Source organism: Lactuca serriola, chromosome 3 (genome assembly GCF_051521515.1).
Source record: "Lactuca serriola cultivar US96UC23 chromosome 3, Lser_US96UC23_V15, whole genome shotgun sequence".
NCBI classification, from domain to species: Eukaryota; Viridiplantae; Streptophyta; class Magnoliopsida; order Asterales; family Asteraceae; genus Lactuca; species Lactuca serriola.
In genome coordinates, this window is record NC_136410.1 from 60,414,173 (window position 1) to 60,437,968 (window position 23,796).

The following is a 23,796-nucleotide window of genomic DNA, read 5'->3' on the forward strand; positions in this document are numbered from 1 at the left end:
ACAACGAGGAAAGTACACCTCAAACAAAGTAAGAAAGAGTTATAAATTTTCAAAAATTATAGCCGAGATTGCTACCTTTCTAAAAATAACTTGAAAATTTTAGATTAAATTCCTCTCAATATAAAACATAAAGTAAATTAAATGTTAAGAAAAAAACACGAAAACGCTACGAATCGTGCCTCGTTGGCCAAAACCACAATGCACACTTCTTTCTCCTGATGACGCCTGTCGGGCGCACTATGTTGACCGAAACTACTGGCCGCTCGATGTTTTCCAAAACTAAAAATTAAAAAGAAAACAATTCTCCACGCCAAACACGAATAAACCCTTTTTGTTCTCACAACAGTCCCTTTCATCCTCCATTTATATACTACTCCAACAGGGAGAAAGCGTAGAAGCAAGCACAGCAGATTCCAGGAGGTGTCCTTTTTGCTTTAGCTGGGTGAGTGGTTATTTACTTCCGAGTTCTTCTGTTTCATGTCTTTAGTTTTCAACCATTGTTGCTCGGTTTAATTTGTTCGTCAATTTCTACTGTATGATTTGTTGTTTTGATGAAGCTGAAGTGATTTTAGTTTTCGATTTTCATTGGATCTGCTCTCTACATGCCATATTCATCCTTCTTTTTGCGTTTGTTTCAGTTATTAATGTACTTGAGATGTAAATCTGAGATGTAATCCGAACACCAAATCTGACTCCACCGTTTCCAGATTATATCTCTTGAATATGTGTCCGAAGTAGTACCGAGTTGTTGTAATTTGTAAAGCACTTTTAGGTTTGGCGAGCACGAAATCAAGATGTTTTAGGTTTTAAATCTGTGCTCATATCTTCAGTTTGAAATGGGGTTTTGTCTGGTTCCATCCTCTAAGAATGGGATCGAAGTCCTTATCATGCTCTTGATAGGTTAGGTCAAATGGATCCCATTGTTTGAGTCGTAGAATAGGAATCCCCAAGTTGATTTATAAATTATTTCTACTATTGAGCAATTAAGGTGTAGTTCCCAAATATAACAACGGCCAACCCCATACCAAATCCCAAATTATACACCATTTTTAGCACCACTTTACTCCAATCCTACACCATTTGTCACACCAAAATAGTGTAAAGGAATAGTATAACAAGCTTTCATATGTGCAATTTGGTCGTTGTATGTATATCTAGTTAATTGAATTGTATAATTATACTTTACATGTAATATGATGTTGTAATATTAAATTGATAGTTGTATACTAATAGCTTATTCGGTTATAGTTGTTTGATAATATAATTTATAAAGTTGTTCTAACAAAAAGGTGCAAGACAGATTTGTAAAATCGTAATAAAATAAGGGGTGTTTTGAAAATCTGAAAGGAATATACCCGGAATATTCTTTTGGTGTAGAAAATGATTAAATGTGTAATGGGTTGGAGATGAATCACCTTTTGTACCAAAAATATTACACACCATTTTGGTACAAAAAAAAAATGGTGTTATGGGTTTGAGATAATCTAGGAACTTTGAATTTGATTTATAAAGTATTAATGTGTTTTTGACATTTTGTAAACAGATAAATCCATTTGCTTGGTTTAAGTAGTTTAACCATGTCGAACATAGACATTGAGGGGATCTTGAAGGACCTTCCTAATGATGGGCGTATTCCAAAAACAAAGATTGTATGCACTCTGGGACCCGCTTCTCGGTCAGTAGTCATGTGTGAGAAACTACTTCGGGCAGGGATGAATGTTGCCCGGTTCAACTTCTCACATGGGACCCACGAGTATCATCAAGAGACTTTGGATAATCTTCGAATTGCCATGCAAAATACTCAGATCTTGTGTGCAGTGATGCTTGATACCAAGGTATAACTTTTATGCTCTTTGTTTATATGCATCCAGGATCAACATTTTCTTTTTGTTTATATGTAGAGTTTCTTTTTTGACTTAATGCAAAAAGAATACTCAATAAGTGCTTTCTCCATTAAGTCCTTTAAGTTCTAATTTTTTCAGATTTGCCCTTGTTTATTTTTTCTTTAAACACCAAGTTTCAGTTTTGTTCCAATGATGTGAAAATTTTGAAACACTACATGGAAAATATCACTATATTGTTATCATTGATAAATGTTGTTTTTCTTCCAGGGTCCCGAGATTCGAACTGGATTCTTAAAGAATGAGAAGCCCGTTCAACTAAAGGAAGGTCGCGAGATCACAATAAGCACAGATTACACCATTAAAGGAGATGAAGAAACCATATCCATGAGCTACAAGAAACTCCCAGTCGACTTAAAACCAGGAAACACAATCTTATGTGCAGATGGAACCATCACCCTAACAGTCATATCCTGTGATCCCGCATCTGGAACCGTTAGATGTCGATGCGAGAACACCGCGATGTTAGGTGAGAGAAAAAACGTGAATCTCCCCGGTGTAGTAGTCGATCTCCCAACACTAACTGAAAAAGATCAAGAAGATATCCTCCAATGGGGTGTCCCCAACAACATCGACATGATTGCGCTTTCTTTTGTGCGAAAAGGATCTGATCTTGTCAATGTCCGCAAAGTCCTGGGCCCACATGCCAAAAATATCCAGTTGATGTCAAAGGTTGAGAATCAGGAAGGAGTGATAAACTTTGATGAAATCCTCCGTGAAACCGATTCCTTCATGGTTGCACGTGGTGACCTCGGAATGGAAATCCCAGTTGAAAAAATCTTCTTAGCCCAAAAAATGATGATCTACAAATGCAACCTCGCGGGAAAACCCGTAGTAACCGCAACCCAAATGCTCGAGTCCATGATCAAATCCCCCCGCCCGACTCGCGCCGAAGCCACTGACGTCGCCAACGCGGTCCTCGACGGGACCGACTGCGTGATGCTCAGCGGTGAATCCGCCGCCGGCGCGTACCCCGAGATCGCGGTCAAAACCATGGCCCGCATCTGCATCGAAGCCGAATCATCTCTTGACTACTCACTCATCTTCAAGGAAATGATAAAGTCAACCCCGTTGCCCATGAGTCCTCTGGAGTCGCTTGCATCGTCTGCGGTTCGAACCGCGAACAAAGCGAAGGCGAAGTTGATTGTGGTTTTGACGCGCGGTGGGACCACGGCTAAGTTGGTGGCCAAGTATAGGCCTGCGGTTCCGATTTTGTCGGTTGTGGTCCCGGTGCTTTCGACGGACTCGTTTGATTGGACGTGTAGTGATGAGACGCCAGCTAGGCATAGTTTGGTTTACCGGGGTTTGATTCCGCTTTTGGCTGAGGGGTCCGCTAAGGCAACTGATGCGGAGTCGACGGAGGTGATTTTGGAGGCGGCTTTGAAGTCGGCGACTGCTAAAGGGTTGTGTAAGAAGGGTGATGCGGTGGTGGCGCTTCATCGGATTGGTGCTGCTTCTGTTATCAAGATCTGTATTGTTAAGTAATGGTCGTGGTTGTTGGTTAGGAAGTTACTTTTGTTGGAAAATCCGATGGTTTTTGTTGTTAAGGATGTTTTGAGTTTGTGATTTGGATCGTATGTGACCAAATAGACCTGTTTGAATAAAAACTCTTGAGAAATTGTTGTGTTACAATCGTACACAGGGTTTGGGCCAGAAATGGTTGTGGGCTTGTGCTAGGTCTGGCTAAATGGGTTTGGGCCTTATAATTAGTTACACTTGTTATCTATTTTCTTGACCATGACTAAAGGCGCAGAAAAGTAGCCTCGAATGTTTGGTATTGGACAGTTTTTTTGTTTTGGTCTGTGTGTGGTCTTAGACCAGTTTGGTCTTGCAGCGGTTTGGGTCATGGTTTTTAAGGTTGGGTTTTGGTTTCTTTTTGGTTTTTTCACAAAGAAATTGAGAAATATCATTTTCAAATAATTTTGATAAATATTCTATATTTAGTGATAATAAAATAATGGATGTGTTTAATGAAACGAGTTGGTAGCTTGTAGTTGTAGTTTTTATTTGTATAGATATAATTGACAAAAGTAGCTCTTGGCTTTTAATGATGTAACTAGATTAAAAACCAAAGCTGAAATTTCTCTTAGGGTTTTTGTCATGAAAGCCTTCAATTATATATAAAATAGTTGGTTATGTCCCAAGTTAGTTTTTTGGTGTGCAAATGCCCTAACATATCGGAAAATTGGTTCACTTTTACCCGTTATCTGGCTATAGCAGGTATCCCAATTAAAGAGAGGCTGATTGGGGGGATGCATGCTGACGTGGATGCCACATCTGCGACTCCTTCCCGATTGAAAAGATTCGAAATTAAAAGGGAAGTCGGAGCAAGAAGGATCAAACTTGGGTGTCTTCCGCTAAGTTGAGAAGCCTTTTACTAGGGGTGGCAAATCGGGCCATCGTGTCGTGTTTTTGTCTGACACGACACGACACGACAAAGTTTTATGTAACACGAACACGACACGACACAATGTCGTGTTTTTTTTAACTAACACGAAAACAAACCGATTAAAAAACGACAAACACGACACGACAAAGATAACATAATAAAAAGTTAGTTTATTTAATTAATATTTAATCATACATAACACGAAAAACACGACAAACACGAAAAATACGACAAATAAATGCTAATCGTGTCAATTTCGTGTCAAATTTTAAACACGAACACGAAACGACACGACATCGTGTTTTTTACACTTAACACGAACACGACACGAACACGAATTCGAATTTCAGTTTCATCCCAATTTCGTTTCGTTTCGTGTATTTTTGTCGTGTCGTGTCAACAATTGCCACCCCTACCTTTTACCACAAGACTAGGAGGGTTTCTTTGATATGCATTCTGAAACCTTATATTTTCTATCTAAAACACCGGTATTATTATTATTATTATTATTATTATTATTATTATTATTATTATTATTATTATTATTATTATGAATATTGTTAAATTTTTTCTATAAACTTATACATACATTTTCAAATATGCTTTAAAATAAATATAAATATATGAAAATAAATTTATTTATAATTACGTATATAATATTTTTATACGTATAATAACATTTTTATAATAATAATCATAATAATTTTGTATATAACATTTTTATAATAATAATAATAATAATAATAATAATAATAGAGAAATTAAAAATCTTCCTATATTTTATTCCTACTATCTTCCTACCCACATTAAATAGTGACAAGTGGATTAAAATATTATCAATTTCATTAGATGTGTCATTAAATTAAATGTGACACATGTTAACATTTTATATGATAGGAGGATAAGTAGGAATAGAATATAATAGATATTTAATTTCTCTAATAATAATGATAATAATAATAATTATATATATAACATTTTTATAATAATAATAACAACAACAACAACGCACGTATATAACATTTTTATAATAATAATAATAATAATAATAATAATTATGTATATAACATTTTTATAATAATAATAATAATAACAACAACAACAACATCATATATAACATTTATATGTATAATTACGTATATAACATTTTTATAATAATAATAATAATAATAAATTCTTCCAGCATAATACACACTAAGTATATTAAGTTAGGAATATTAACACAAGATTTCTTCTATCTTGGTGATTAAACGTTGCCTTTGGAAACTCAGGGAATTAGGTTCGAAATTCTTCATCTTCATTTTCGTTGCATTTTACGTTTCAAGGGGCAAACGCTAACGTCGTCAGCTCCAACTCGGACGAGTTCGTCCCAGTCAACACTATATCCGGTAAAATCCGGATATGGTGCAAAATTGAACATATTATCCGGTATTTGAGGTATTAGTGCACAAAAAATTTGACTTGGACATAACCGGCTATTTGTAAAATTGGAGGCTTTTATCTCAATAACCCATTTCTCAAAAACTACTTAAAGTCGGTTGCTCTGGTATTGGGCACCCTATGTACATTTTATTATTTTTTCTCATTAATTTTTACAAAATTTAGAGATGAAACTAAACACTGTAATTGCAAAAATAAGAAAATAGGGTAAACCAATTGACTGTCGGCGGAATGGAATGCGCAACTAGATCATTGTTTTTTGCATTTTCGGCACTAATCACGTTAATGTAACACCATTTTATCAAATGAAATGGACAGATGTGATTTGTTTTTACGTTTCTTGTTGATAAGAAAACTCCCGCTTTAAGTCGATTAAAAGTGGTCCTACACAACTAAGACAATATACGATCCGTTCCCGAATAAGTAAAAGAGAATTTGGAAAAGTAAATGAAAATCCTAAATATCGAACAATCAGAATTGAAATAAAATAGTAAATTACTTATAGAATATTTCTTTAAATAAAAAATGAATTTGAAAATGGTTGAGATCTGGATCTAGCGGTTTGGATCGTGGGAAATTCAGAACTTCACATGAATACATCCTTTGCACGACCTTTGAGGCTTTCAACCTTTGACTTTCTTTAGAGAATGCGTTTGGTACTTGGTAGTAAAGCTGAGAGAAAGATATAGTTTGGATTATTTGTATGATCTCTCTTAAAAAATCAATTAAGAACTTAAAAATAAATCTAAATTACACTATTAAATTATATAGTTTGTCAAAAACTGGTTACAACCATTTTAATATTATTTATTTATTTTTTAATCACATTTATAGGACAAATAATGTCAGTTTCTTAATTGTAATTCATAGAAAAATTCATTTATTCCTAATAATGTGGAATTTGTCAATATTCAATTAAGAATTAATATGTATCATTACATTATATACTTTTTGACCGTTTTATTTATTTTGAATTAAATAAATATATTTGTTAAACCTCATTTACCATATTTAGACCATGTTTAGTAACGATTACTAAAATATTAATTTTTTACTAATCTACTTACACAATTGATAATACCAACCAATCTCAATTTTTTTTTTTACCATTTATGAACCTAAAAACTAAAATTATATTATACATGAAAGTTTCAGATATATATACAAAATATATATTAATATTTTATTTTATTTATAAGAACCAATAAATTTTGATATATTTTTCTATAATTTTTTAATAAATATATTATCTATAAAATAGTTATTTAAAAAAAAAAACATATCCATCTATGAACCGTGTACGATCTAGGTTAGTATTTTTTATTGCCACCGAACCTCTTTTTACTTGGATTGTATGTAATCTTGAATTTCCTTTTTTTTTTTTTTTTTAATGTCCATTATATTGACAAAAAACACAATAGCAACGTAAATATATAAATATTATAAATATTAGCAATAGGAAACAATACTTTAATTAAAGTTCTAAAGAATTTATATATAAATTTGGTTTAAAAAAATTATTCAAACACTTGATATGCTTGAGTTAAGTTTCACAAGAAAAGTATATATCACATCCTAGTCGAATATTTTTAATAAAATGAAAATGCTTTTTTTTTTTTTACATCATAACCAATTTAAATCACAATCTTGGATTTGTTACCATGGCCACAGTTGGAGTATGGACCACCCAAACGGTCATTCATAGAAAGAAAACCGTTAGGATGATGATCTGCTTGAGTTTTTTTAAACATATTTTTGCTATCAAATTGAAAATAATTAGATCTTTGGTATATGATAACATTTTGAGTATTTCAAGAAACTTGAAAATTCTCAAGTATCACTTCAAAATACAATCGAAAAAGATTGAATAATATATGTAACTAAATGTTCGATGTATCAAACAACAAATGAAGCTTTTATTTTTTTACTAAAATTAACTCCAAAATATGTCCAAAACAGGGGAAATAAAACTAGAACATCATAATTTCTATTCTATTAAGCAGGATAATCAAATGGCAGTGGCGAAACCACCGAAGGATCTGATAAATTCCGGTGAACAAACCCGTAATTCCGGAGCACCTGGTTATCAGCAAAGTTCAAAGCCATGTTCATGGATTTCCGACAATTTGCTCCGGTGAACAACGGGTTATGTTTCCCATTACACGGCTGACACCCGGCGAAATGAGTCACAAACGGCCGCCTCCAGCTCCCAAACTCATTCCCGGCGTCTTTCAACGACGGCTCTCGTAACACACCGTACCGCTCACTCACCTTCTCCGCGTGTCGCCGTCGTAACATCGCTGCCGTCGTTTCAATCTCCAGATACCTCTCTGTTATGTTCTTCAATGTATCGACAATCAGAACCCAGTACCCTTCGAGATAATATCCAGTCTCGATCAGCATCTTCTTTCCATACCATTGTTGGTGTTCCTTCAGGAGCAAGTACGCCATCGCCGTCTGGTCATCGGATTCATGCTTGAACACATCCATCAAAATTCCAGCCCATTTATCAAAATTAGGAGATTGGGGTCCCATGTCGGCCCATGAATCCAAGAAATCGAGTGACCATTGACAATTTCTGATCAGAAACGATCCTGCGTTCAACCCTAACCAGCTTTTCTTCTGGTAAACCTCTTTCGGCCATCCATGGACGACGAAGTTATAATCTTTGTATCGATGTAACGGAAGCTTGTACTCCATGTCGGTGAACACAGCATCTTCGTCGAGCCACCAGATCCATTCGGCTTCCGGATGAGCAACCATCGCCGCCCTAACCGCCGGAATCTTTGCCCAGCAGGAGTGCATATTGGGGTCGAGTAACACATTGTTGTAAAAGATATCGTAGCCATGGATTCGACAGTAATCGACTTTGTTCCTGTAAAATCTCAACAAGAAATGGTCTCCGGTGGGGCTTTTGCATGGCGTAGATCGTGACCCAGTCACGATAAAGACTCGCTCCTGTGACCTGGGCTCGAAAGAGGGGTGGAGTTGGAGCCATGTTCGCCTTTTTCGGTCCCAATTTGTTATGGGTTTGTCGATGGTGTAGCCGAAACTTGGGTCGTCGTAGAAGGTGGCGATAGGTGGGTCGAACTGGAGGTTGAAGGCGGGGTCGTGTTGGTTACAGTTGCAGGAATTGGGTTTGGATTGAGAGAAAATGGCGATGGAATCAAGAGCTGAGAAGAAAAAGAAGGCCCAGAGAAGCAACAGTGATGAGACAGCTCCGGCGAGGAAGACGGAAGGCCGGTCAAGAATGCGAATCGCCGGCTTTCGCCAGCCAGTGTGTGGGAATGCCACCATGGATACTGATAACTATGAACTTTTTTTATGTAATGATGCTTAAATACCATGCGAATTTCACACAAAAGATATTAACTAAATTTTACTTTAAATATCAATTCTCTACCTAACAGAAATATACTAATATTTTAATAACCAGTTACTTATTTGATTATGTTGAAATATTTAAAATATATTTGCCTTATTCAATTTTCACGATACCTATTTTAATTAAAATAGTCATTTATATGAAGAGGATTTTTTGCATTTTAGTGCTTGACCAACAACGAGGTGTCATCTCTCTCTCAAATAATAATTTTTATATCAATTTAATATAAAATATTATAATCATTTAGAAATATATAATAAAATAGTTATCTACTAAAATCATATAACCAAATCGTTTCTATCATAGAATACATATGAAAAAAAAATTAATATAGTTTTTTAGTTTAACTTTATATTTAACTATGTATTTTATATTTTCGGTTTCCTTGCGTTAGAAGCTGTGAAACTACTCAATAGAATCCAACGGGTCATGCATATTAATGTTATGACCCAAAGATCTATAGATGTTTTTAAAAGAGTTAATTTTACCATCCAAAAATAGGTTGCGACACAACTTGTTGCTCGTTTACCCTCTATGTTTATGTAAAACTTTCTTCTTTAAATATATCAACCACGTGTAATATACATAATAAATATATTAGAACACCATCAATTAAAAAAATCATAAATCTCACTAGGCAGTGACTTGCAGAGGTCGGTGACTTGCAGAGGTCCCATTAGGCAATGCAGAGAGAGTAAAGTTGCCAACTTTACATGTTAAGACATCATTTAGGATCAGATATGAGAATTAAGCATAGTGACTTAACTGATTAAACACTTAATGGTGATTTGGGTTGGCTGTGGAGTACGTTGGGCGTACCTAGATTGTACGTCGTGCGTACTGGCCATAGATGACGTACGCTGGCCGTAAGTCTGAGTATGTCGGGGTGTACTCAACGGCCATTGACTTTTGTTGACTTTTAAGTTTAGGCCATTTTTGGACTATTAGGATTTTGGGGACTTGTTGGGCCATAAGTATTGCTGACTTTGGGCCATTGTGAGGCTTTGGGCCTTCCTAGATTTAGGCCCATAATGGGATTTGGATGTCATTTAAGGATACAGGCCATATTGGGCTTTTGGAGCCATTAGGTTGGGCCTTGGTTTTGGGCCAAGTAAGGAAAGGGTAAAATGGTCTTTCACGCTGGGAATTGGACAAGTGAACTAGATTCCTAGTTAAGGTTTATGGCCTGATTTTTAATTAGGATCCTTATTTGATTGACTAGCGCATAGATTTTTGGTTCAACATCCCGATCATTTGTTTGACTGTCAGCAGACTGAGTTGATTTCTCACTATATTGTAGGACACTAGGAGATGTTATGTGCTTGTAGTCTTTGTGACTCCTGTTATATGTGTTATATGTATGTGTGTCTGTTTGCTATATGTATGTGGGGTGAATTAGACCCGATACATCCTTGTGCTGACATATGAGGTGAAACAGACCCGATACGGCTTTAGCCGACGTATGAGTTGAAATAGCCTCAGGGGTGAAATAGATCCGGAGTTGAAATAGAACCGACACAACCTTGAGCTAGCATATATTTATGGTAAGTGGTATTTTGGGGATCTCATAAAGCTTTGTGCTTACGATTTATGTTTAAAACATTTTTCAGGTACTCCCGGTTCACGAGGGAATGGTTGGCTTTATCGCAGCACATCCACCATGTTTCTACACTTTATGATTTTGGGAGTTGTACTCTGATAACTATTGTACACTGATATACTTTTGAATGATTGAAATGATTAAACTGTGTTTTTGGTTGAATTGAATATAAAATTTTCACCTCATAATTTGTAGGACGTTACAAGGTTGTATCAGATGCTTGGTTTGAGGGATTCAGACATACTCTCAGGCGTGTTTGAACTCAAACTGAGGGTTTGGTAGATTTTTCATAAAATATATGTTTTATTAAAGGATTTTTTCATAAAATAAAGGGAAGGTGCGTGAAATCAGCCAAGCTCAAGTAAGTATTTCCCAGAATACCGTACATGTTTGTTATGTTATACAATATGAGTTCTACATGCTAGATTAGGGTTAAGGTTTTACTCATGATTTTATACTAAGAGAGATGTCTTTATATGCCTGCTAGGTTGAGCTTTTGAGTTGGAAAACATGAAAGCTGTCAGCCTAGAGGGGAGGGCTCATAAGTCAACTAGCATAGGGAATATGATTATATGGATTGGCATGATATGTGATGCCTTGTAGCCTAAGAGGAATTGAATGGCGTATTAGATTTGAAATCTTTGTTGGTAGTATGTGAGCTTGAGATATCCTCTAGTTGGCTTGTGGTTTGAAGCTTTATTGATCGAATGTTGCTTGCTTTGTGCTTTGTGGAATTCTTAGTGATGTGAATTAACTATTAAGTGAATATATTAAGTCACATGTTACAAAGGTTAAATAATAAACTAGGATGTTTTTTCAGTTGAATATGATGCAATTGTGAATTGTTCAAAGGAGAAGGGAGCAGAATCCTCATCCTGTTCATCAAACTCGACGAATTAATACTAGAACTCGACGAGTTGGCTCAACTTGACGAGTTCACTGCCTGACTCGACGAGTTGACTCGTTAGATCCCTTGATTTTTCTATTTCGATATCTTGATTTGATTAGGGTAATTACCTTATTTCGTTTTTATTCCTTAAAATTGAATTTTCTGATCTAGTACTTTTGAAAAGTTTATTAATTTAATTATTTAAAATTTGATCTAGTATTTTTGAAAAGTTTTAAAAATACACACTGTGGTTTTGTAATTTAAAATTTAATTAAATATTTTATTTTTGAAATCTTAAATTTTAGAACCATGGTCTTTTAGAAGTTTAAAATACACCCTTATACTATTATAGAATTAAAAGTTTAATATATATATATATATATATATATATATATATATATATATATATTTCATAAAAATCATGGCAAATTTAAACTTTTTAAAACATTTCAAAACCAATTATTATTACAAAACTTGTTTTAAAAATAGTATAGTGTCAGAGTATCCCAAAATCAAATCATGAAAACATAAGGAGGTGTACATTCATGCCTTCGCCTTCCCACGATCATCAAAAGTACTTGAAACAAAATCAACAAATGTAAGCCCGAAGCTTAGTGAGTTTCCCCAAAATACCAACGCCATACAATCATTATCATATCATATAAACAAATAGCATGCATAATGAGCCTTCAGCCTGAATGGACGGCTTCGCAAGCCTTCAGTCTATCTGGACCGCTCTCCGAGCCTTCGGCATGTCTGGACCGCCTCACAAGGCCTTCAGCCTATCCGGACCGCTCGCTGGGCCTTCAACCTGACTAGTATGCCCTTTCGGGCCTGTAGTCTATCCGGTCCGACCTGGGTATGTTGGCCTTCAACACAAAGCAGGACCGCCTCAACCCAACCCCCAAATCAAACAATCATGCGCACATAAATATCATACGCTAGCATATATAACATTCTGTAACATACACGTTTTGAAATCGGGTTTTGTAAATGTTAAAAGTAAATAATAATATGAAATATTATGTAATATTGAGTATTGAGTTCTAACAGATAGTTTTTACTAGAAATGAAGTAAAACTATGTTTAGAATCAATCAGAAAATATTAGAAGTCTTATGAGATTCCAATCAAAAGACAAATATCGAAATTTAACAAAAATATAAAATTTTAAATAAGTACAAATTTATTATTGAAAGTTGTAGATAATCTATTTAGAAACATATAGGCGAAAGTCTCATTGAAATCCTAGTTATAACGAAGAAGTTATGACCAATCGAAGATCCGCGACAAAACCGGCACGCCGCCGAATAACGTAAAAAGTGAGTTTTCGATAAAATACTATTTATCCTTGGTTATCTAAATGAAAGTCGTAGTATTTGTTAAACCGATAATTTTCATAAAAAGAACGTCCAAATCTGACTTCGTATGAGGAAGTTATGATTTTTCTAAGTTTCAGAATAGTAGTAGACAACTAAAAACTCGAAATAAATATCGAGCGATATTTAGCTGACACAACCTAAACGAGAATCGAAGCTCTCGTCAATAGTAGTACAACGGTAAAAAGACAGACGAAAACGGATGTCGGATGAAGAAGTTTTGAATTTTTAACGGGTTTTCCTGTCCCGGTCTGTTAAAAATAACAATATTAAAAATAAAGTCAAAATTAGCCAATGAAGTCTAAACAAAAGTTGTAGAGCATAATTTTACGTACACGTGCATATAAAGAACGTCAGAAACGGAGCTCGTATGCGAAAGTTATGAATTTCGGAAGTTTTTGGCTCAAAAATCGAGAAATCCTTGAAAATCTAGAAAAACCGCATGAACAGTACTCGGACACGTCACCCGGATCCTCGCATGCGTTCCCCATGTCATATTGTGATACGACCGAAGGGAGGCCCAACCAAGGCATGCCGTGTGTCGCATCCGTGTCCCAACCCTCGCACCCGAGGCCTCGGTCCAATCAGAAGCCGCCACCTGCCCTTCCCCGTGTTGACCTGCGAAGCGAGCCACCTGGAGCCTCGCATGCGAGTGTCGTGCTTTCTCCTCCTTGCTTCGGATCCGAGGCTCTCCCCTATAAATAGGAGGTGCGAATAGCTGACATGCTCTCGAATGTCAGCCCTTAACATGTCTTGATAGCGGGTCTTCCGCATCCCCTCATCCCGCACATACTGATGTACCAACAAAGCCCTCTCTCGAAACATGGCGGTGATCTCCACCACTGTCTCCATAGTCTGTCTCATATCAAGAAACTCCCTAGCCAGTTGCTGAAGCACCACAGTTGGCGCAAACTCAGCCCTGAACCTGGTCACAAAATCCGACCAAGTCATCGCCTCAATGGTTGGGGCTCCCAGTGAGTCACTAACCGACTCCCACCAATCCCTAGATCTGTCTCTCAAACATCCCACAACAAAGCATACCTTCGATCCCTCCGGGAAGAAACTCATCAACTGTGCAGACTCGATGTCTGCGATCCATCTCCCGGCAGCAATGGGGTTCTTCGCCCCATGAAAGTCTGGTGCACCACTCCCCCTGAAGTCCTTAAAGGACAGTGTGTGCGTACTCGACTGGCTAGATGCCAAGTCACTCCTAAATGTACGGAGGTGATCCTCCATTAGCTCATTAACCCCCTCCTTGATCGATCCAAAAATGACCGGGGTCGCCTCAAGGATACCTCTCGTGATCTCAGACACGATGAACTCGCGTAGCCCGTCATTAACCTGCTCGGATCCCGCACCGGAGCCTAATCCTGATCTTGATCCAGACCCTGAACCTCCTCATCCATGTCGCATAATTTCTACACTGAAATAAAACACATAAATGTCACGGTCATACACACTCTCCAAGTTCCCTGGTTCTTTCTTAACCCTCCTTGATTCGAGTATGGATCCTCTACTTCCAGTAGTATAGGCCCATACTACCTTCCACATCTATCCGTACTTTCCTCAGGGATGGCTTCGACTTCATCAAGTCCCTTATACTAATATTGTTCTCCAAGCTAATCTCATCCTAGGCTTGTCCTAGGGAATTCTTCGACCTACTCTCCACCATCAGCTGCACAAGGAGTCCCTACCATCTTTCCCTAACTAGCTTGCGAATACTATTACATATTCGCTTACTAGTTAGTTAAAGCTAGCGGGAACCCCTATGAGCACAAAGCAAGCAACATTCGTGCATTGAGTAACCATTACCATGCATAAGCTAATCAGGCTATCATACTGTTGACTAACCAGCCCTAGCATATAGTTCGATAAGCTCATACAATAGGCATATAAGACATCCTTCCTAGATCCTTAGCCCTAATCTAGCATGCAGTTCTCATAATCACATAATAGACATACAAGACATCCTCCCTAGATCCTTAGCCCTAGTCTAGCATGCAGTTCTCATAATCATATCATATAACATAATATATCATGTATGGGTATCTTGGGGAAAAACTTACTTGAGCTCGACCGGTCGCACGCATCATACACCTTGTTCTTTCTCAAAACTCCTCATTTTTTAAATTTTAGAAAACTATTTTTCTTGTAAAAAAATATTTCAAGCCCTCGCTTTGAGTCCAGACACCCCCGAAGGTGTGCCCGAATCCCTCAAACCAAGGCTCTGATACCATTTTGTAACATCCCAAAAATCGAGACCGAAAATTTTGTTTTTAATTATAATACTTGCAAAACTGTTTGAGTAAAACATTAATAATATCACATCAAACCACAAAACCATAGTTATATGTTTCAAAAACCATAATGCCAAATAGTATAATGTCAGCGTACAATCCCATGGTTCTCAAATGCAGAATCATGTGTGTGCGATGCACTGCTACCCTACCGGCTCTTTCCCCTTAGATGAAGAGGTACCTGAAACCAAAACTAAAAACCGTAAGCACAAAGCTTAGTGAGTTCCCCCATCATACCACATACCATACAACCATACATACTATCGGGCAGTTCTGGGGTGCCCAACCTACCCATGTCAAGCTATTCTGGGGTGCTGACCTACCCATGTCAAGCCATTATGGGGTGCTGACCTACCCGTGTCAGGCCATTCTGGGGTGCCTGCCTACCCACCGGTCTATCTCACCCGGTCACAGGGACTATTTCACCCCTACTACTATCACATAATAATATATCATAATCATGCTGTCAGACATATCTGGGGTGTCCGACCTACCCTTCGGTCCTAACGACCGAATCAGGGACTATTCCCCCTCCTCCTACCACTATCACATAGAACATATCATACTGGCACATAGAACACATTAAATAATAGCAAACCAGACAATTATCACATATACAATTATTTCCACTATAATCAACTAATAGTGGCTCGGCCTTTGTGCCTTAGATCCACTTTTATTGGAAGGTAACTCACCTCAATGTCGTGTAGTGTCTGAAATGTCCTCAATACGAAAATCAACTCTTCTCGACTCCTCGATCCCTACACAACATCCTTTCTAAGTTACCATTTCATACTCATAACCCCTACCAGGGTCAACTCAAGTCCAAGTCAAAGTCAAGGTAAAACCATGGTAAACGTCAACTTTGGTCAAAGTCAACATCTGGTTGACTCGACTCGCCATGTTGGTCCACCAACTCGTTGAGTCCCCATGTCCACAAAAGGCTACAATCCCGTCCCTACTCGTCGAGTCTAGCAAGAGCTCGGTGAGTTCCCCTTTAACAATCATCGGGACCTTCTTCAACTGACTCGCCGAGTTCGTCCTTGAACTCGTCGAGTTCATCTTCATCCGTATGTAGGTATGTAGTCTATGACTCGCCGAGTTCTCCTTGAACTTGTCGAGTCCGTCTTCATGTGGTTGGGACATTGCCTTGAACTCGCCGAGTTAGCTCATACACTCGTCGAGTTCTATGATTTCCAGGTCCCAAATGAGCCTAGACAACTGAGTGATCTTAAATTTTATCATCTGGTCCTTTATTAGAAAGGATTTTATGGAAAATATGTCCCGACTCGTCGAGTCCTATGAATGAATCGCTGAGTCCCTCTTTGTTCCAAACTATACAGTCGATTTTACTTGGTCTAAATACATCCAATCCATAGATCTAACCTCCTAGGGTCCATATTATACGTTAAGCTATGAACTTGATGCCCATGCATGGGGTCTTTGGCTCAAAAAGCCATAAAAAGAGGGTTTATATGTTGCATGGGTCTCCTATGGCCATAAAGTTGGCACCTTTATGCCATGGGAACCCTCAATGGTTCCAGATCTAAAGTACAACTCAAAATATACACACAAACAGGAGTATAGCTTCACCAAAGCTTAGAAAAGGTAGAAAATAGACCCAAATCAAGATCTAAGTAATGAATATCCAAGGTATCAACTTTATACCTCAAATAAGCAGGAAAGGCGCCAAGACTTCAGGATCTACTTGATCTCTCTTGATCTCCCAAGTTTCCTTCTTCTTTTCCAACTTCAAATACACACAAAAGGCACCAAAAAGCTCAAGAACACTCAAATAAGGCTTAGGGTTTCAAGTTAGGGTTTTCTATAGGTTGGGAGGGACGATGGGGGCTGGTTGAGGCAGAATAAGTCGTTTAAATAGGGTGTAAACCCTAAATACTAGGGTTTCATCCATACAGCTTCTACTCGTCGAGTCAGTCTCCTAACTCATCGAGTAGATCATTAAACTTCCCGGTCAACAATCGTGTCTACTCGATATGTTGGGCCTCCAACTCGCTAAGTCCTAGAGCAAAACATGAACTTACTTGAATTTAAATATCTACCAGGAACCGGGTGTTACATTGGGGGTTACTCCAAACTTTGCTATCTAGCCCCTTAACTCTCCATAATGTACCTCTTTTACACTAACCCTAGTATCTTGACAATTTAGATTTCTATAAATGACACCTTAGCCCCTCAACTCGTAATAAACCCTTAAGTGAATTATTTTTACCCTAATAATTCCATAAATCAATTTCATTGAATTTCATACCCTTTAATTTCAATTAATTCTTTTAGATAGTAAATAATACTATTTTTAGTTAATCTAATTCCATTTTAATCTCATAAAGCTAAAATATTTTGCTCAAATAGTCCTTCGAGTAACGGAAAAACTAACGTCGTTTACGGTAGGATTTTTAGTCATTACAATGGTAGTATGGAAGTGTTGTAATACTACGGGGTAGTCATAGGATTCACCAGCGTGAGGAGGGCCATTGTGTGAGTGATCGGTCGGATTAGGGAAAGATCAACGCATGCCTAGGTCGAGGCATATAATATTAATGGAGGACCACTCCTTGAGTAGTACGGAGATTGTTGGACTTGAGGCAGTATGGGGCCTGTTCGATTGTGTGGTGAAGGTGAGATCTGGTGGGTTGAGAATTTTATATTCCAGTTCAGTGAAAGGTTGCCCTAGAAATGGAAGTTTCCAGATAAAATGCAAGTGTAAATCTTTGGATTTCAGGATATGAGTCATGTTACCGGTTGACGCAAGGGGGTTGAGAATTGTGTTGGGAATCACTCTTAATCTCAATTGAAGGATTCAACAGTGATGAATAGTTGGTTATGTTATCCTTGGTTGGACCAGGAGGGTTGTTGGAACCATTATGGTAGGCGAGCTAGGACAGCTCTTGCCAGATAGACACTTGTTCAAGAGTTGCATGGTGCGACTGTGTGAGGCTATCAGCCTCAGCAACTAGTTGGAATTATGGTATATTGGTTAATTGGTAGGTAAGTACAAGACCAGGGAGGTCTCGGTTGCATCAGAATTATAAATATGGGACAACAAGATGAGCCCGGGATGGTGCTAGCGTTGGAGATTCATGTAGTGAGTCGGTTGGTTATCGAGTGAAGGGTTTTTGGTGGCAATGAATGGCTAGGTATTCTGTTTCCCAATGGAAACAACAAGGTAATCGAGGATCGAAATGAGTTTATGTATGGTTTAGATTGCGAAATGGAGATATAATGGCCATTATTAAGAATGGTTTTGTATGTCGGGAGGTCGGATATGGTACTGGATTCCTGGATTTGAGCAGAGTAGTGATGGTTGTCCTTCATTAGTTAAGATTAGCGGGAGCAAGGATTCATTCGTTGTCAGTATGGGAGCCCAACTAAGGCTAGGTTCAAATATAGCTTTAGAAGGATGATGTACGTACGGGTCAACTTTTCAACCCATATCGAGGTTGTGGGAGTATCGTCAATGTTGTCTGGCATATCTGGAAGGTAGTAAGGAGTGATATCGAGGACGGAATCTAATATAAGTGTGGGAGAGTTATAAAACCCTATCTCGGGTCGTTTCATAATTCGGGGCCGTGAACTAAGGATCAAGTATTATAAAGCTTCAGGCCTTAGGAATGAGAGGTTTAGACCCATTTGGTGGTGAATAATGCAGGTTGTGGGTACCGAGTGTTCCGTCTATGTTTTGGAGCCCAAGGGTACGATAAGGTGATGGTATGGGCTTTTCTTGAATTTTGGATTTAAGTTCAGAAAGTTTCAAGGAAAAGGAGAATTGATAGGATTGTATAGCTTCTCATTACCTTTCTATGGATTTAAAGAACGTCAAAATCGGATTTGGAACGAAGAAGTTATAATTGTTTGAAGTACGAAGATTTTAGGCTAAGCTGAGTACGTTGGGCGTACCCTATGAGTACGCTGGGCATACTGGCTCGTTGGTTTGCTAGCGGAGGCGCCCACATATGCAAGGCGTATAGTCGGCTGGGGAAAACCCTAAGTTTTAGGGTTTATGCTTATTTAAACAACTTAAGTTGCTTCTAGACTCTCTTATGACCAACCTCCACCTCTCCAAACTCGAAGAACGAAAACCTAATTGCCCTTTGAGTGTTTTGAGCTTAGAATTGAGCATTGAGGGTGTTTTTGGTGATTTTGAAGGAAGAGGAACTCTTGGAAGTTGCATTGGTGTGGCTAGAGATTGTGGATCCGGAATCATCTTCAAATTGGAAAGCTATTTGAGGTATAAAGCACTTAGCTTGATGGTTCATTTTGTTAAATCTGGTTAGGGCTTGTTTTGTGTTTTTTATGGTTCTTTAAGTCTTGAGTGAGAGTATGAGCTACTCCAGAAGATAAGGATGATAGATCTTAGCATTTTTGAGGTTCCTTCTTCATAAAAATGCAATCTTGATGAGTTATAGTGGACCATGCATAAGTTAGGGTTCTTATTGTGATTTTGTTGAGTATTGGGTCCCATTAAGCCATACAAAGGAGTAAAGTTGCCAACGTTACGTGATAAGATGTCATTTAGGGTTAGATCTGAGAATTGAATATAGTGGCTTAACTGATTAAGCACTTAATGGTGATATGGGTTGGCTGTGGAGTATGCTCGGTGTACCCAACTCATATGTCAAGCGTACTGGCCAAATATGGCGTATGCTCAGCGTCAGTCTAAGTACGTCGGGCGTACTCAGCGGCCATTGACTTTTGTTGACTTTTGAGTTTGGTCCATTTTTGGAATATTAGATTTTAGGGCCTTGTTGGGCCACAAGTGTTGCTAACTTTGGACCATTGTTAGGCTTTGGGCCTTCCTGGATTTAAGTCCATTATGGGCTTTGGGTGTCATTTAGGGATATGATTCGTATTGGGCTTTTAGAGCCATTAGGTTGGGCATTGGTTTTGAGCCAAGTAAGGAAAGGGTAAAATGGTCTTTCACGTTGGGAATTGGACAAGTGAACTAGATTCCTAGTTAAGTTTTATGGCCTAATTATTAATGTGATCTTTATTTGATTGACTAGCACGAGGATTTTCCGCTTCAACAGCCTGATCATTTGTTTAACTTCCAACAGACTGATGTGAGTTTGCTCGCTATACTGTATGACACTAGGACATGTTGTATGCTTGTAGTCTTTGTGGCTCTTGTTGTATGTGTTATATGTAACATCCCAAATTTAGACCTAAAAATTTCATTTTTTAGATTATCAAAATATGACAAGAGCTACAATGTTTTCAAAACCATGAGGATATAGAATAGTTTTATTTATACAATCAAGACAATACATAGAAAATCTTCATCAGAGTATAAATCCCAAGATCTCAAATGTGGAAATCATAGTGTGATGTGATGTGATCAAGCTGGGCCTTTCCCCTTCGAGCTGGAGGTACATGAAACACAAACTGAACTGGTAAGCATAAAGCTTAGTGAGTTTCCCATACCATACCACATATAAAATAACGTACTGCCAGGCATATCTGGGTTCCCGACCTACCCTGCTGAGCATATCTGGGTGCTCATCTTACCCTACCAGGCATATCTAGGTGCCCGACCTACCCTTTTTAGGAATATCTGGGTGCCCGACCCACCCTTCAGTCTTATTTGAACCGATTACGAGGTCTATTTCACCCTACCACTATCATATAAAATCATTCATATTTCACATAAACAACAAACAGTACATACCACCTTAATAATTATCAGAAAGACACTTATTAAGCTATAACAATACTAGTGGGCCGGCCTTGGTGCCTTCGACTCACAGATTCTACGAAGGAAGACTCACCTCAACTATGAATGCTGAAACGTACTCCTCGGATGACTCAGGACTCCTATCCCTGAAGCACAACAAACTTCCTAATCAGTTATCAGATCCAAGGATAACCCCAAGGGCCTAAATTCTCTTTCGTAGCATGAAGGAAAGGTTCCCTAGTCCTTTCCCTATTGGGCCTCTTCCTTTAAGGCCCAACTTTCCCAATAAAATGTCCAACCCAACTAATTAGGCTTTAAGGCCCAATAAGGCCCAATATCATAATCCCAGTCCTAGGCCCAAAGGTTTCAGTCCATAGGTGGGCTTGATGCCCAACAACTCCAAGCCTGATATCGCATGGCCCAAAACAAGGTTTGACCCACTGTACGCATACGCGTGACGTACTCACCATGTACGCTCAACGTACACTATCCTTGACTAGAAGTGTGAAACTGACCCGGTACACGCAGCGTACCAAGGGTACGCCCAACATTCCTGCCAGCGACCCTAAGATCCTTCTTTTGACTTAATCCATTAAGTCCTAACGTCTAGAACATAGATCTAGGCTTCTTACAACGTCGTAAACCATAAAGTTATGAACTTTATGATTTTTCATTCATGGATGGGGATTAAGACACACATTAAGTCCATAAGCTCACCTAGTGTCCATCTAGAACTTGCATGCTTGAGGCTAAACCATCAAGATCCAATTTTTGGTTCTAAACACCTCCAAGAGCCAAAAGGACAGCTGATTTGGCAAGAATCTTCATAAACTTAAAGGACCTCAAGTATGGGACCAAAATTTGACATAAAACACCCCAAAACTATATCTAAGCTTGCAATGATCAAGTTTAAATCTTTGTACCTCTAACGGGTCAGAATTGATGCCAAACTTCTAGATCTACAAGCCTTCTCGAAGCTCTTGCTCCTTCTTCAAACTCCTTCTTCATCAAAACCACCTAAATAACACTAAAATGCTCAAAGTAAGCTCAAGATACATGCAAGGGGGGTAGGGTTTGAGTTGGACACTGGAGGCTGAGAGGATGAGGGGTTGGAGGGTTATAAGATGCTTATATAGGGTGTAAACCCAAAAATTTAGGGTTTGCATCTAATCAGCCTATACCCAGTGTAGGCATCGGTAAGCCTAGTATACACATGGGGACTTCCTGCTCCGCATCTCACTTACTTATGCCACATGTACACCTTGTACGCCCAACATACGCCCCAATCCTCAAAATCCAAAATATGCAAAATATGACTTGAATAAATAGCAACAATATTACATGATAAATCCTAGCCATTACATTATATGCTTGTGTGCTTGTTTGATATATTTATGTGGGGTGAAATAGACCCGTGTAACATCCTGAAAATCATGACATAATTTTTTTTTGTTTTTAGGTTAATAAATCGCTAATACATTTCTTTCCTATAGAACCAGGGTAACCACGATTTAACAAAACATCATCAAATCAAAGTAATTCACAGAATGCAAAAACATGTGGTGTGTGCTCTACAATCATCCAGAGCTCTTCCATTTAAAAACGGGAGTACCTGAAACATAAACTAAAAACCATAAGCACAAAGCTTCGTGAGTTTCCCCTAAAATAGCTCATGCATACAACCACAAAATATCATGCGACATATACACATTTTCCAAACATACATAGTGGGCCCCACCCTAGGGTATATTTCGACACAAACCTAACATACTTGGAAGGCCATGGGCTCCCTCCCATGGTCTGACATCCAAGTGTCATGGGCTCCGCCCATGGTCTGATATCCACATGCCATGGGCTCCGCCCATGGTCTTTCATGAAATCATCACAAAGACAACTAGCATTCCACATAATAATTAATGGTCAGACATCAGTTCCTTCGACCCATGAATATAGTGGGAAGACTCACCTCAGCAACTAAACCCACGAATAATCTCCAACCGCTGATCCGCTAGAATACCTGCACTATCAAACAAATAACACCCATTTAACAATTAGGTTCCAAACTAAATCCAATAATCCGTAAGTGGGGTAAAATGGTAAATCCAATAATCCGAAAATGGGGTAAAATACCATTTTACCCTTCACCTAGTTTGGTCCAAGACTAAGGCCCAAACTCCCCATCATAAAGGCCCACAAATCAAAAGTCATCCACAGCCCACTTATGGCCTAATTTTCCAAATTGGGTCCAACCCTTACATGGGCCGTACCCTAAACCCCATTAAATTTTTTTCCTGATTCAAAACACATGTCTACAAATGGCCCAACAAAGTCCTAAGCAAATACAAGCCTGTACGATAGCCCAAACCCGAAATGACTCCATAAGGGCCAATAAGCCCCAAATATCCCAATTGGGCCCAAATCCATCATGGACCTATCCCGAAGAGGTCCAATATCCTAAAAGGCCCAAAAGATTCAACGGTCACCCTAGTCCACTTTGGTTAATGGTCAAATGCCCAAAAAGTCAACAATTCGAGAAAACCCAATCTGGCCGAGTACTCTCTACGTACTCAGCTGGTACGCCCAACGTACACCCTTTGGGGCCAGTACGTGCAACATACCAGATGGGTACAACCAGCGTACTCCTCTGAACCCCAACTAGCTCCAAACAACACTTAATCACTCAAGCCCTTTGCTCTAAACTCTCAAATCAAATTCCCATAGATGACTTATCACGTAAATTGGCAACTTTACTTGCATACATGGCTTAATGGGACTCTAGAGCTCAAAAGAGCTTAATGAAAGGTCTTAACACATGCATGAATCCA

The 23,796-nt window shown here is 38.3% G+C and overlaps 1 protein-coding gene and 1 pseudogene across 1 annotated transcript; one reads left to right on the plus strand and one right to left on the minus strand.

The window, feature by feature from the left end:
* Nucleotides 1–284: 284 nt before the first annotated feature.
* Nucleotides 285–3,533, plus strand: LOC145092420 (pyruvate kinase, cytosolic isozyme). Its single transcript, XM_079030364.1, has 3 exons — nucleotides 285–442; nucleotides 1,544–1,835; nucleotides 2,112–3,533. The coding sequence occupies exons 2-3, from the start codon at nucleotides 1,578–1,580 to the stop codon at nucleotides 3,384–3,386; spliced, it is 1,533 nt and encodes a 510-aa protein (XP_078886490.1). The 5' UTR covers nucleotides 285–442; nucleotides 1,544–1,577; the 3' UTR covers nucleotides 3,387–3,533.
* Nucleotides 3,534–7,624: 4,091 nt separating this feature from the next.
* On the minus strand, nucleotides 7,625–9,083 carry LOC145092421 (glycosyltransferase 6 pseudogene; annotated as a pseudogene).
* Between the last annotated feature and the right edge of the window lie 14,713 nt (nucleotides 9,084–23,796).

Coding starts and splice junctions, on each gene's coding strand:
- LOC145092420 (XM_079030364.1), top strand. CDS start 1,578: ATGTCGAACATAGACATTGAGGGGATCTTGAAGGACCTTCCTAATGAT. Junction 1,836..2,111: donor CAGTGATGCTTGATACCAAG/GTATAACTTTTA, acceptor TTTTTCTTCCAG/GGTCCCGAGATTCGAACTGG.